At 42.1% G+C, this 13898-nt stretch overlaps 2 protein-coding genes across 2 annotated transcripts; one reads left to right on the forward strand and one right to left on the reverse strand.

Moving 5' to 3' along the window:
- The first annotated feature begins 173 nt into the window (after positions 1-173).
- Positions 174-8611, forward strand: LOC133864546 (N-(5'-phosphoribosyl)anthranilate isomerase 1, chloroplastic-like). Its single transcript, XM_062300918.1, has 5 exons — positions 174-427; positions 6914-6976; positions 7097-7461; positions 7541-7704; positions 8218-8611. The coding sequence occupies exons 1-5, from the start codon at positions 418-420 to the stop codon at positions 8441-8443; spliced, it is 828 nt and encodes a 275-aa protein (XP_062156902.1). The 5' UTR covers positions 174-417; the 3' UTR covers positions 8444-8611.
- An 829-nt stretch (positions 8612-9440) lies between these two features.
- On the reverse strand, positions 9441-13093 carry LOC133864545 (omega-3 fatty acid desaturase, chloroplastic). Its single transcript, XM_062300917.1, has 8 exons — positions 12200-13093; positions 11899-11988; positions 11668-11734; positions 11000-11092; positions 10703-10888; positions 10541-10621; positions 10000-10137; positions 9441-9791 (listed from the first exon to the last, which is right to left on the reverse strand). Exons 1-8 carry the CDS (start codon positions 12712-12714, stop codon positions 9609-9611), a joined length of 1353 nt encoding a protein of 450 aa, XP_062156901.1. The 5' UTR covers positions 12715-13093; the 3' UTR covers positions 9441-9608.
- Between the last annotated feature and the right edge of the window lie 805 nt (positions 13094-13898).

Genomic DNA, 13898 nt, shown 5'->3' on the forward strand with positions numbered 1-13898 from the left:
CAAGCCTTCTCGCCTGTGGGTTGGGGCGAGCATATCCTATTACCAATGCTACTCTCTGGGCCAAAAGTTTAGCCCACGCCCTAACTAAAAGCCCATTGAAATGGTTCCCGAATATCTGGGGCGCCGCCAAAGCAAAATGCTTGGTTATAACTTATAAGTGAAAGGTTCAAAAAACATCAAAAACTTAAGTCGTAACGTTGTATTTGAGCCAGCCCACCCAACCAAAGGTGTTCTGTTTTCCTTTTCTGGTAAAGTACACGCACGTCACAAGTGGTCGATTGGGTGCATCGAGACAAAGATCGACGGTCGCCTTCATTTTCAGCTATCTTTGGATTCTTTGCTCCTTTCTTCTTCTACATCTAAGATATCGGCACCGGCACCTCCTGAAAGCACGTTGCAACTTGCTCGGAAAAGAATATGCTTTCAGGTCTCTCTCTCATTTGAGTGTGTGTGTGTGTGCAGCGTGCTCTATTGCATTGCACGTTAACTACTCGGTGAATTTCCTCATCGAGATATTTTATATAATATTTAGTGCTGTTTGGTTACTGGAGTACTTTATGTTTCATTGAACGTCCAAGATATTCATAGAATCATAAGTTTGATGTCAAGTTCTCGCTATATATTATACTGTATGTCCCCAAGGCATTTTCGATGATATTGTTGGTCGTAGTAGTCTCACTCTTCAAGCTGTTTGATAGGAACTCTCTGTAGTTGGAATGGAAATGGAAGATAGTTTATAGATAAAGACTCCAATTAGGGAATGGAGACAACCACAAATGACATAAGTCAGTACAATAATCAATACCCTACCCCTACGCCTAGACTTGATCTTATATACACAACTGTTAAAGAAAGGATAAACGAATGATAACTACCCACTAAGCTTGATAACTACCCACTAAGCTAATGCTGATAACTGCCCTTCACTACTGAACGTGCAATCCCCACTAAGAGACTGCATGTTGATAGCTAACACACGATTGCAGAGTGATGGTCACTCTGCAATGCTAACCCCCTGTTTTCACGCCCCTGTTCCCACGATCCCCATGCTATCCTTGTTGCTCCACGTTTACTGCCATGTAACGTGGGTTGGGTTGAGGTGGCCGAGAGGACCTTCGTGGGCTGCTATCATTCGCCCGCCCTTGAAGAGCAGCCTTGTCCGCAAGGTTGATGGATGAGAACTGTTGTTGGAGTGTGTCAGGGTCTTCCCAAGTGGCATCTTCGGGTGCCAAGTGTTTCCATTGGACCAACGCTTCAGTGGCAAATTTGGTTCCTTTTTTTACCCAGCGGTAGTCGAGAATCTGCAGGGGTTCAATGAGAGGCCCAGCGTCTTCTGAAAATGGAGGTAGCGTGGCAGAGATAGAGGTGTCATCCCCATACCGTTTCTTTAGGAGCGAGACATGGAACACAGGATGAACTTTAGACTCCCTTGGTAGCGCCAGGCGATATGCAACTGGTCCAATTTCTGTAGTAATCTGGAATGGCCCGAAATATTTGTTTGCTAGCTTTTGGTGGGCTCGACGGAAGACACTTTGTTGACGGTATGGTTGCAGCTTTAAGTAGACCCAATCTCCGACGTGAAATTTCACCTCCCGACGCTTGGCATCAGCGTATTGCTTCATGCGGTTGTTGGAGTGAATCAGATGGCCTTTCAATTGTCGGAGTAACTCATCTCGGGCTTGTAAGGTGTGATCAACCTCGCTGACTGGTGATGCACCATCCAAATAATTAATCAGACGTGGTGGGGCTCGTCCATAGAGTGCTTGAAAAGGTGTTGTCTCGATTGACTTGTGGAAGCTGGTGTTATACCAGTATTCTGCCCATGCAAGAAAGGATTCCTAACACCTGGGATGCTGGCTTGTGAAGCAACGCAAGTACTGTTCGAGGCAGCGATTGACAACCTCGGTCTGATCGTCTGTTTGAGGATGGTATGCCGAACTCATCTTCAACTCGGTGCCTTGAAGCTTGAATAATTCCTGCCAGAAGGAGCTGAGGAAGATTGGATCACGGTCACTTACTATGGAACGTGGAACACCATGCAATTTCATGACGCCAGAGACAAAGACCGTAGCTACTGTCTTAGCTGAATATGGGTGGCCCAAAGCAAAGAAATGTCCATATTTGGTTAAACGATCCACAACCACCAAATGGAATTTTTTCCAGCAGAAATGGGTAGGCCATCGATAAAATCCATGCTTATATCTTCCCACACCTTCATTGGTATTGGCAGTGGCTGGAGGAGACCCGCAGGAGATCGGGCTTCATGTTTATTTCTTTGGCAGACATCGCATGCTGAGACAAAGGCTTTGACGTCAGCTTTCATGGCAATCCAGTAGAAGTTTTGGGCTAGCCTCTTGAGAGTCCGCAAGATTCCAGAATGGCCTGCAAATTTGGAAGAGTGGAATTCCTGTAGGATTTCATTTTTGAGAGTGGATGTGGGAGGGATGACAATGCGTCCCCTGAAAAATAATATGCCATCCTGCATCTTGTAGTGGGGCATAGTTGCTGGAGTTTGCTGCAATTTTTGGTGAAGTGCCAGTAGGTACGGGTCAGTGTTATTGATTTGCTTCAGATCCTCCCATAAGCTGAATTGAGGGCCCGAGATTCCATCCAGTGTTGGACTTGAGATGGATAGCAGCAATGGGCTGTGGGGCATCCTGGACATAGCATCAGCAGCTGAATTCATGCGTCCTGGCCGATAAATGATTTCATAGTCATAGCCGACTAGCTTGGAGACCCATTTTTGCTGCTCAGGAGTAACTATGCGCTGCTCCAACAAAAACTTGAGGCTCTTTTGGCTAGTTTGGATTTGGAACTTTCGACCGAGGAGATACGGTCGCCACATTTTTATGGCTTCCATGACAGCTAACATCTCTTTTGCGTAGATTGCCCATGCACGTTTAGATGGACCAAGCGCCTTGCTCAAGAACGCAATGGGACGCCCTTGCTGGCTCAAAATTGCTCCAATCCCAAAGTCAGAAGCATCTGTTTCGACAACAAATAAAGTGGTAAAATCAGGTAATGCCAAGACCGGGGTTGTGACCATGGCATTTTTTAGTTTGTCAAATGCTGTTGCAGCTGCCAATGTCCAACCGAAATTCCCTTTTTTGAGGAGTTCTGTCAAGGGTGCTGCAATCAGGCCGTAATTCCGCACAAACTTGCGGTAATATCCGGTTAGGCCGAGAAAACCCCGCAGCTCGGTGATCGTTTTGGGTGGAGGCCAAGATTGCATAGCGTCGATTTTGCGGTTATCGACTCGAACTCCTTCTTGTGAAATGATGTGCCCGAGATAATCCACCTCGCGAGCACCAAATATGCACTTGGAAGGCTTGACATAGAACTTCTGAGCACTTAGTATCTCGAAAACCTTTCGGAGATTTTCCACATGTTCGTCCCACCGTTTGCTATACACAAGTATGTCGTCAAAGAAAACCAATAAGAATTTTCGCAAGTAGGGTCGAAATACCTCATTCATGGCTGCTTGGAATGTGGACGGAGCATTGCAAAGACCAAATGGCATGACAACATATTCATAGTGCCCGCTATGAGTTCTAAATGCCTTCTTGTGGATGTCGTTGGGATGGACCCGGATTTGATGATAGCCAGCCCTCAAATCCAATTTAGTGAAATGGACAGCCCCATGCAATTCATCTAGCATGTCATCCACCGTAGGAATTGGAAACCGATCCTTAATGGTGACTGCATTCAGGGCCCTGTAGTCGGTACAGAAGCGCCATGATCCATCTTTCTTCTTCACTAGGAGTATTGGTGAAGAGAACGGGCTGGTGCTAGGCCGAATGAGCCCAGTATTCAACATCTCGGTCACTTGTCTCTCTATCTCATGTTTTTGACAATGTGCATAGCGGTAAGGTCGAACGTTGACTGCTGAATGTCCTTCTTTCAAGGGAATTCTATGATCAAAGATACGTGAGGGAGGAATGCTCTCTGGTTCGTCGAGTAGGTGCTGGAATTCCCTGAGTAGACTCTGAATTTCGGGTGCTAATGGGGCTGCATCTATCTTTGTTTTTACCAAGGGTACCACAGCAAACAACTCCCCTCCACCTTGCACTTCTCGGTCCATAGCTTGAATCATTATCTCCCGTGTAGGCTGCACTGTCTGGGCTACTAGCTTGATGGACTGATTTTCCCATTGGAAACTCATGGTCATTTTTTTCCAGTCACATAGAACGGGTCCCAGATTTTCCAACCACTGGATTCCCAGTACTATGTCTATTCCATGTAATGGTAAGGAGTACAATGTGGTACAGAACTGGAAACCTTGTATGGAAATAATGACATTCGCATACCTTTCAGTGCACCGAAGCTTTTCCCCGTTTGCCACCTTGACCGTGAATTCTTCCGTTGGTGCTACTGCAAGTTGAAGTGTATGGGCTATCTTGTGGTCCACGAAATTGTGGGTCGATCCACTATCGATAAGGATCACCAAAGTTCTCCTCCCGATGGCAGCCTTGACCCTCATAGTTTTGGGCCCATTGCAGCCGACAATGGCATGGAGTGAGATGAGCGGCTCTTCTTCCTCAGCACAATTGCCCCCTTCGGATGCCCCTGTGAAGTCTACAAGCTCATCATCTTCTTCAGTGGTGCATGCTTCAATTAAGAAGGTTTGTGGTTTTTGGCATCGATGTCCGGGTGTGAATTTCTCATTACACCCGAAACACAATCCCTTCTCTCTGCGTTTTTGCATCTCCTCCCAAGACAACTTCTTGGCAGCCCCAGAAGAGTAAGTTCTGGAGGTCTGTACAGCAGATGTCACGGGTGTCTGTCCCGTGGTTGTTGCTGCCTGCCCAGTAGATCTTTGTATGAAGCTAGTGTATGGCGGTCGTGGATTATCACCCCGTGGGTTCTTCCGAGTTTTGGAGAGGTTTTCGTCCCTCATGCGAGCCAACTCAATAGCGTCACGAAGGGTCTTGGGTTTGAACATACACACTGCTGAGACAATGTCTGATTTCAGCCCTCCAAGGAATGCTCCTACTAGTGCTTTTTGGCGCCAGCCATCCACCCGATTTGCCAGACGCTCGAACTCCTGCTGGTACTCACGTAACGTTCCGGTTTGTTGTATCTTGGTGAGAGCTTCATCGTAGTCCTCCATTTCGGTAGGACCAAACCGAATCAACAACTCATGTTCAAAGGCTGCCCATGTGATGGGGGCCTGTTCTTCCTTGTACAGCTTCTGCACCCATTGCCACCATTGGTTGGCTTCACTTTCAAGATGAAAGGCTGCCAGTGACACCTTTTGTTCCTCCGGTATTTGCTTGTAGTCGAAGTATTGAACAACCCGATTCAGCCATACGTTGGGGTCATCTCCTGAATATCGCGGAAATTCCAACTTAGTGTAATTGTTCGATCCCTTAGAACCACTTGATTGCCCGGAATTATGATTTCCGTAGCTCTGAAACGATCCTTTCTCCTTGTCTGTTGATGAGTCGCCCTTCTCAAAACCCTTGAAGAAGAGTTCCTTAAGCTCCGCAAAGCTGGATTGTGAATCCATATTCATCTTCTGCACACCTTCCTTCAGCTCCTGCATTTCTGATTCTAACTTCTCGATACGATCCTTATTGGTTCCCATGATTGAAACACAGCTCTGATACCAAATTGATAGGAACTCTCTGTAGTTGGAATGGAAATGGAAGATAGTTTATAGATAAAGACTCCAATTAGGGAATGGAGACAACCACAAATGACATAAGTCAGTACAATAATCAATACCCTACCCCTACGCCTAGACTTGATCTTATATACACAACTGTTAAAGAAAGGATAAACGAATGATAACTACCCACTAAGCTTGATAACTACCCACTAAGCTAATGCTGATAACTGCCCTTCACTACTGAACGTGCAATCCCCACTAAGAGACTGCATGTTGATAGCTAACACACGATTGCAGAGTGATGGTCACTCTGCAATGCTAACCCCCTGTTTTCACGCCCCTGTTCCCACGATCCCCATGCTATCCTTGTTGCTCCACGTTTACTGCCATGTAACGTGGGTTGGGTTGAGGTGGCCAAGAGGACCTTCGTGGGCTGCTATCACTGTTCTAGGCGGTGAATATGTTGAAAGCATTTTTTTGTTGGGAGAGCAATTTTCTTTTTCTTTTTCTTTTCTGTATGATTACATCAATGGAAAATGAGTCAGGTTGCTTTTTTGTAGAAGTAGAACTTTCGCTAGTTGTCGATGGCTTTTAGTTGCACGTAGTTTAAACATTGTGACTGCCAGGATCATTGATCTTTTTGGCTTTTGGCGCTTCTTTCTTTCATATCTTTTTCTTGGGTCTGTCTTTTTTCCTTGGAAATATCCATATATGTATCACGTATCCAGTCACCAATGAGGCAATGAGTCCATGACTTTCACCATATTTTATGGTGGTAAGAATCTAGACTCTCAAGTTGCGACTTGCAATATCGGCTTTCCAACGTCAATGTCTCCTGCCTTAACATGGGGCTATGCTGGGGACTCTTATGGACCCATAGATGCACTTAAGGAACATGGAGGCCTCCAGCTAGTCCTGGGCAAAATACGCTAGCGCTATATTATATTTCCATAACCATGATGGATCACTGGCTTATTTGTTGCTTACCCTTTATGTTTTTTGGTAGTACATTGTTGTTTAGTGTAATTACGGCTTACCTATCCCCCTTCATTAGGTTGGGGACCTCTGGTGTTTGAGGTAAGGCTACCCGGACGTCTAGTTGACTGCTTTCCGTAAATTCATATCTCCATGTTGATATCAATCAATGTTTTTTATAGTTTTTATGTGATGAAAGATGTAACTAAGTTGCAATATTAGAATTCAGTCAAGCAAGGGTATTCATTTTGCTTCACATAATCTGTGCGATTGTGGCTGGAATACATTTGACCTGAGGCCTTCATCTTAAGCATCTTATGTTTGCAGAGCTAACTATTGGAAGCCACTTTCAGCCGAAAGTTGTAAACTTGCACAGAAGGCAAATCACGGGTACTGTTTTATTTTCTCATTCCTTATGTTTGCTTGACTGCATATACGAGATAAGTGGTTGTTAATATGAGTGGCTTCATGAATGTTTAAAATATGATTATCTCTTAACTGTACTTGCAGGTGTAAAGCGGGGAGAACTGAACTTGTCAAGAATTAGGTTATATCCAAAGAATAAAATTACTTGCAACTTTGGGCAGTCAGAAAAAGTATCCTTCAGTCCCGAGGAACATGAAAAGAAGAGGTATTTTGTTAAAATGTGTGGGATTACATCAGCTAAAGATGCTGCAATGGCAGCCGAAGCTGGTGCTGATTTCATTGGGATGATTATTTGGCCCAACTCAAAACGTTCTGTTTCACTTTCGGTTGCCAAGGAGATTTCAAAAGTTGCAAGGGAATATGGGGCAGAGCCTGTTGGAGTATTTGTGGATGACGACGCAGACACCATATTAAGAGCTTCTGATTCTTCAAATCTTGAACATGTGCAGGTATAAATTTGTCTGATCTGCATCACTTGCATATAGTATAATAAATTAGACAGTATTGTAATGCTTTGAGGTGATGCAGCTTCATGGAAATGGTTCTCGAGCTGCTTTTCCAGTTTTAGTGCAAGAAAAACGAATAATATATGTTCTTCAAGCAAATGAAGATGGAGACCTTCTAAACCAAATTTCTGATGAAGAATGCTCTCTTGTTGATTGGATTCTTGTGGATAGCGCAAAGGGTGGCAGGTAAGAAATATTTTCTCTTCATCTGGTTTGATTATAGCATTGTATATTTGTATGCTCATTCATTTATATGTTGGCACTGTTTATCATCTTAAGGTATAGGCATAGACGATTGAATCATATCATACAATTATTCTAGTTCATAATTCATGGGTTTTTATTTGTTATCTCTAACCGACCAAAAGATATCCATGTTTTGAGAACTGGCTGCTTTTGTGCTTAGGGTTGGGACAATTTTTGCAGATATAATATGGTCTATATGGAGTCCTTAGAGTTCACTTAAAACAAAACAAGAAATTGTCTGGTGTGTCTAGTCATAAATTAAATTTCAAATTGAATAGTTATTATTACCTGTCACCCAAAGAGATCATTCTGCTCTGTTCTGACTGTCAACTTGCTTTACATGCCTACTCTTAGCCACTCAAATAGATAAATGGCATTTTAGTTCTTTCCTTTTGTGCAAGAATATAATATATACTTGTTTTGGTTTTGCTTCATCGTAACATCTGTCTGCAGTGGCAAAGGATTCAATTGGGCCCAGTTTAAGCTACCACTAATTAGAAGCAAACATGGCTGGCTCTTGGCTGGAGGGATCAACCCTGAGAATGTTTGTGAAGCTCTTTCTACTCTCCAACCTCAAGGGATTGATGTTAGTAGTGGTATTTGTGCCTCAGATGGCATCCGGAAAGACCAATTGCGAATATCTTCCTTTATGAGTGCCGTAAATTCTGTACACTTGTGATCGATAATAGCAAAATGATTCAGAACTTCAAGACTTGAATTGTGATGGTGTTGTCAGATCATCAGACATTTTGGAACTAGTGTAATCTAGGAAGTTTTGAGCCATTGAAAGGTGAAGAAATTCCCCCTTCCCCCCTCTTTTCTTGAATAAAATTAGTTTTTGAGCTTCTGACTTGTGAATGTAATAAACCTATCTATGCTACTGTTCTTGTCAATAGGGTAAGATGGTCTTGGTTAAATCTACAAAAATACTAATAAAGCAGTTGCTTTACTTTTGTATCAAATTTAAGTCACTCTCTCAATTTAGCTTCTTGTGCCACTTATACCTTTAGCAGCTCTGGGTCTATTCCCGTCTCTTCTGTACATTGTGAGGTGGTGTTGTCTAAAGAGCTAAATGGGCTCGGCCCTGGCCCCTATTATGCTGTTAACTAAACGTCTTAAAAAAAAAAAAAAAATAGAAATCCCAGATTGGTGCCACGTAGACAATAGGCAGATACGAGATGTTTGCTATGCCGTGCATTTTCTCTTTGAGAAATACTCTACTTCTCAAATTTTTGGCTCTAAAATTAGTTCCCAAATGATGTATTATCATCTCATGAGATGCTGATATATAAGCTTTAAATTTTGCAAGAGTGAACCTTTAATTTTACTGGCCACTAGGCTTAATTTTATCTGCATCATTACCAAAAAGATAACAAAGTTGTTACTTGTTCAGAACTATGGAAAAAGATTTGAATTTGTTGAAAACTACCAAAAGAAAAGAAAAAAAAAGATGGAGATTCCAAGGAAAAATAATGCCTTACTATTATTTTTTTTTTCCAGAATTTAATCATAGTGATATTTATTTCCATGGTACAATGGATAGGCTGCATTGACCTATGCAAGACCCTCTTTAACATTCCTGGAGAATCTGCTGTGCCAATGCAAAACAAGGATGATTTATAGGGGTATAGTTGTCTTTTCACATTTTTATAAAATGTGAAAGACAACTATATCCCTGATTTATAACTAAATGGATCCTCTCCATTTTATTTGAAATGGAGAGGATCCAAATTCATTTATAGGAGTGATGAATGATGATACAAAGACAAACAATAGTCGGTAGTGACAAAAAAAATCCATCGGCTGGTAGGCTTCACTGGCTATACTTGAAAGCCTTCACGACCTCATTTTGCTGCCTTGGGCATGAGTTGTGTGTCTGTTTGGTAATATACAATATCTCCGGCGTCGTTCACATAGTGATCTTGTTTCATGCTTCTTATAAGGGTTCCCAATAGGTGAAATGGGAGAGGACCGGACTTCTTCGGCTCCCGGTAGTACTTCCCAATCACTGGCCTAGCTGCCTCCGTCTATGAGGTTAAATTTAGAACCATTAGAACAAGTTTATAAGGACTGCAAAACTGAATTCTGGACAAAGTTTTCATAACATCTGTTTTAGAGCACGTGAGAATGATATGCTCTAAAGACATATGTCGGTTTAATAGACTAGATTTGAGAATACGAAGAAAACTTTGTCCTTTGATTAGACAAAATGATCAGCTTGAAAGCAACACTCACTGCTTCTACTAGGTGGTAATGTGGGATTTGAGGGAATAGGTGATGGATCACATGGGTCCCAATATCGTGGTGGATGTTGTTGATTACTCCATAATCACGGTCAAGAGTTGTAAGCCCTCCTCTCAGATAACTCCATTCCTGTTTGATGAGCACAGAAGAAAACAATAAGCTATATAAATAAAATTCCAAAGCACTAAACCTGCTTGCTATTGCTAAGTTAACCTTACAAAAATTGACTAAGTAGTTGTTGGCTCCGCGCTGTAGTGTGTTAATTGTGACATGATATCATAGGAGACATTCAAACAGAACTGGAAATTTCTCTTATAATAATTAGATGGATCTTGTAGGGGCGGTTTCATCCTTGAAACCGCGATTTTTTTTGTTAGGAGGTCAAAGTAGGAATGAGGAGTACGGCCAAGCCTAATTTTAATACGCCTCGGCGGCCAGCCGACACATAGTTCCGTCCAGGGCACCAAGATTTCCATTGAACATGAAGATTATGTGAAATCGAAAACAAAACATGAGAAATTCAAACCAATACCTTTCCACGATACCAAGGAAGTTTGTCCTCGTGGCCGTGGTGATGCAAGTAAGTGATTACATCCAGCAACATTACAAATATCTGCATTTCAATGTGAATTTAGTAAAGTACATTGTTTCCCGTGACAGAGAAATAATTCAAGCATCAAGGAATTGAACCTACCCAGTAGGGCAAGCCATAGAGTTTAAGCAGTTGGACAGGACCCATTGCAAAGGATAAGTACACAAGCAGTGCAGCCATTGCGGTCCAACAGGCAGTTGAGGTGATAACATCTTTTCTTTCATTTGGAAGAAACAAATCGCTGTTGGGGTGGAAATGAGAGCCCTTCTTTCCAGGAGTTCGAACCCACTGTAACAAGATACCAAAGAATATCAGAAAACGGACTTCTGTTTTGAATAAAAGAAGCATAACTTATAAATCCATTAATAGATGGCATCAACTAAGAAGCAGAAGTCTCACCAAATAGAAAGGGTACGCCAGCATTGGAAAAGGCAAGATGAACCTCAATGATCGGCTGACTTTATCCAAACTCTTGTAGATCTTCTCGGACATCTGTTTATACAAATAATACATATCAGTAAGTCCATGATTGGCACCAGATAGCCAAATACATCATTTTCAAAAGAGAAAAAGAGGGATCTAAAGATCGTAGTTCTTAAACGAGCAATCAAAAAGATTCTGGAGCATCCTCACGTTTAGGTACCGAGTACTTCTTCGGGAGCTCTAATTCTAATACGATCATATTTATAAGTAAGCAATATCTCCTGTAACATATGAGCAACACTAAACCCTTCTAGAGCCCAAACCTCCATTTCTCCTACCCGCCCAAGTTTCCTTTGCATCCCAATTCCAATATGAGCCCCATGCCTCATTTGCCCAAAAAATACCTATGATTAACTCCAATGATCGAATTTTTGAATCAATTGAGACCTATAACAATTCCTAGAAGAGATCAAAGAAAAGTTCCATAAAACGTTGTTTCTTTCGTTCATGTATTGGATCTCATCAAATGAAAATGAACCATTTTTTTTCTTTCTCAAAAGCCTTTATGACTTTTCGAAATGTAATGACTATAAGAGCTACTGATAATAACGATCCACATAAAAGAGCTGCATACAAAAACTTACTGGATGCCACGATTCATCATTCTCAACATGTCCATGGTTTTGATGATGAGTCCGGTGGCTAATTCTCCTGTAGTAGCCAGGAGAAGTGAAATCATTATGATTACTAGACATATCATACTGCTAATATCTCTTAAATGCAGGACAATTCCTAATTCATCTTTCAAAAAAATAACTAAACAAAACAGGAAAAATATAGTCTTCTGGATTAAACAAGGCTTTTCAGGAGCTAACCATCCATGGTAGGGAACAAGGATTGAAGAATGAAGGAGATGCCCCACAACACTATTGAGATTAAGATTACTAGAGAAGCTCCCATGACCACTGCCAAATCAAAACGTAACACAATTAATTCACAATAAAATCAAATAAATTGATATTAAAATTAGCACGGAAGCACAGAGAAAACTAATAAGAATCTTTGATTCTAGGAAAAGGACACAGATTAAAGCCAAGAACAATTAACGCTACCAAATGCAAATAAACAGGTAGTTATACAAATTCTAAATTCAAGAAAAGGACAATGTTTTACTACCAGTCGTGGCCAAGAACAAAGAGAGCCCAGAACATGGTCCCCTGAGCAATCCAGTACAGAGGCCAAACAATCCAATTGTTGAAGTAAGCCGCAACAGCTGCCAATCCAAAAACCACGACCACATCCCTCACAACATAGCTCATAGACCTCCAAGGGTCTTTAACCCAACAATACTTTGGAATGGCTGCTCGGATATCGGCCAACCGAAAAGGAGGAGGTGAACTGGGGTCGAATTCTCCATCATCTTCAACCCCACTAACTCTCTTTCCCTTTTCATCTTCCTCTCCCACAGACGGGACCCTCAGTGGCGCACTCACATTTAGTGCCCACCAACTGTTTCCTCTAAGCCCGCTTGATAGTCTCAAAGAAGAACCAACACAGTGGCTTTTACAGATTGGTGGCGGCCTTATCTTGGAAGGAAAAGTAGTGTTTGATGCTAGCCCATCTCTGAGTTCTCGAGGGTAGATTCTAGGGAGAGGCTTGAGGCCACATTCTGAGAAGACCCAGCTCGCCATTGGAGGCCGAAGATTCAAGAATCTCAGCTCCGCGGGGTCTTTATGGCCACAGAGAGAGAGAGAGAGAGAGCGCAGAATGAAGCCTATAAAAAGATTTAGAGAAGGGACGTAAGGGCCTTTCTCCTCCACTTCCAACAGGACCAACACAAACCTCAACTTGTGCTTCCTGTTCCTAGCTTGTCAGCTGTCCCCTTCTCTCTCTCTCTTCAGACTCTTCTCCGCTCTTCCTGTATGTATTTATATATATTGTAAGACGCATGCATGTACTGAACGTATCTTTTTATCTGTCCTGTGTTACACAAATGGGAAGAGCAGTAAAGGGCATTTGGATCCTCTCCAGCCCAGTTCAAATGAACTGGAGGGGATCCAGTAAAAGAGGGTTGTACATTCATTCGGGTATACCAAGTACCAACCAACTCGGTTTGCTTTCTTCTTATTGTATATGTGGATGCCGGGTGTGCTATTCGGATTTGGATCTCTTACCATTTTCCGCCGGAAAGAGGAGGGATGGGGTCATGAGGAGTCCCTGCCGGAGCAGAACTTTTTGCTTGGGTGGGCTTTCTGATCGGGTCGGACTCTCCTACTTGGGTAACAGGGTAAGGAACTTAAGGAAGTTCTTTTTCTTGTTAATTGTTATGGGCCTATATTTTTATTATATTTTATTGATGTGAAACTGTCAATCAACCTTTAATTTTTATTTTTATTTAATTGAATGCGCCACATTAACAAAATAGAACCAAAGTGTGATGTACAATTTCTGCAAAGAGTACTACTAAAAATTATATTTTTATGTCATAATTATATCACGTAGTTGAGATAATAGTGTTAGCCCGTATGAAAAAGGAAACATAACTTCTGGTTGGTTGGTTGGTTGGTGGCTGAGGTGTGAGGTGTGTGTGAATGGAAAAGAGAGTTGACGTGGTCTAGTCTGGTTCATACAGTCAACAAGTGGAATTCTACGATTTTTTGGGGGTGGTCTTTTTCCAAGGTCGGAGTTGTACCATAATAATAAGTCAATTTATTGCTTCAGGTTTTTGAATGGCTTTCGCATTGGTTTTCATTTGCATTACTTGGTAAGAAAATGATCAAAATTTGGTCCGCACAAGTTTTTGAAAAGTTGATGGTTTTCTTCCATGGTCACTTTTGTTGTAGAATGACAGAATCACACGCTTACTGGGTCGAAA

Source organism: Alnus glutinosa, chromosome 3 (assembly GCF_958979055.1).
Source record: "Alnus glutinosa chromosome 3, dhAlnGlut1.1, whole genome shotgun sequence".
In the NCBI taxonomy this organism is placed as follows: domain Eukaryota; kingdom Viridiplantae; phylum Streptophyta; class Magnoliopsida; order Fagales; family Betulaceae; genus Alnus; species Alnus glutinosa.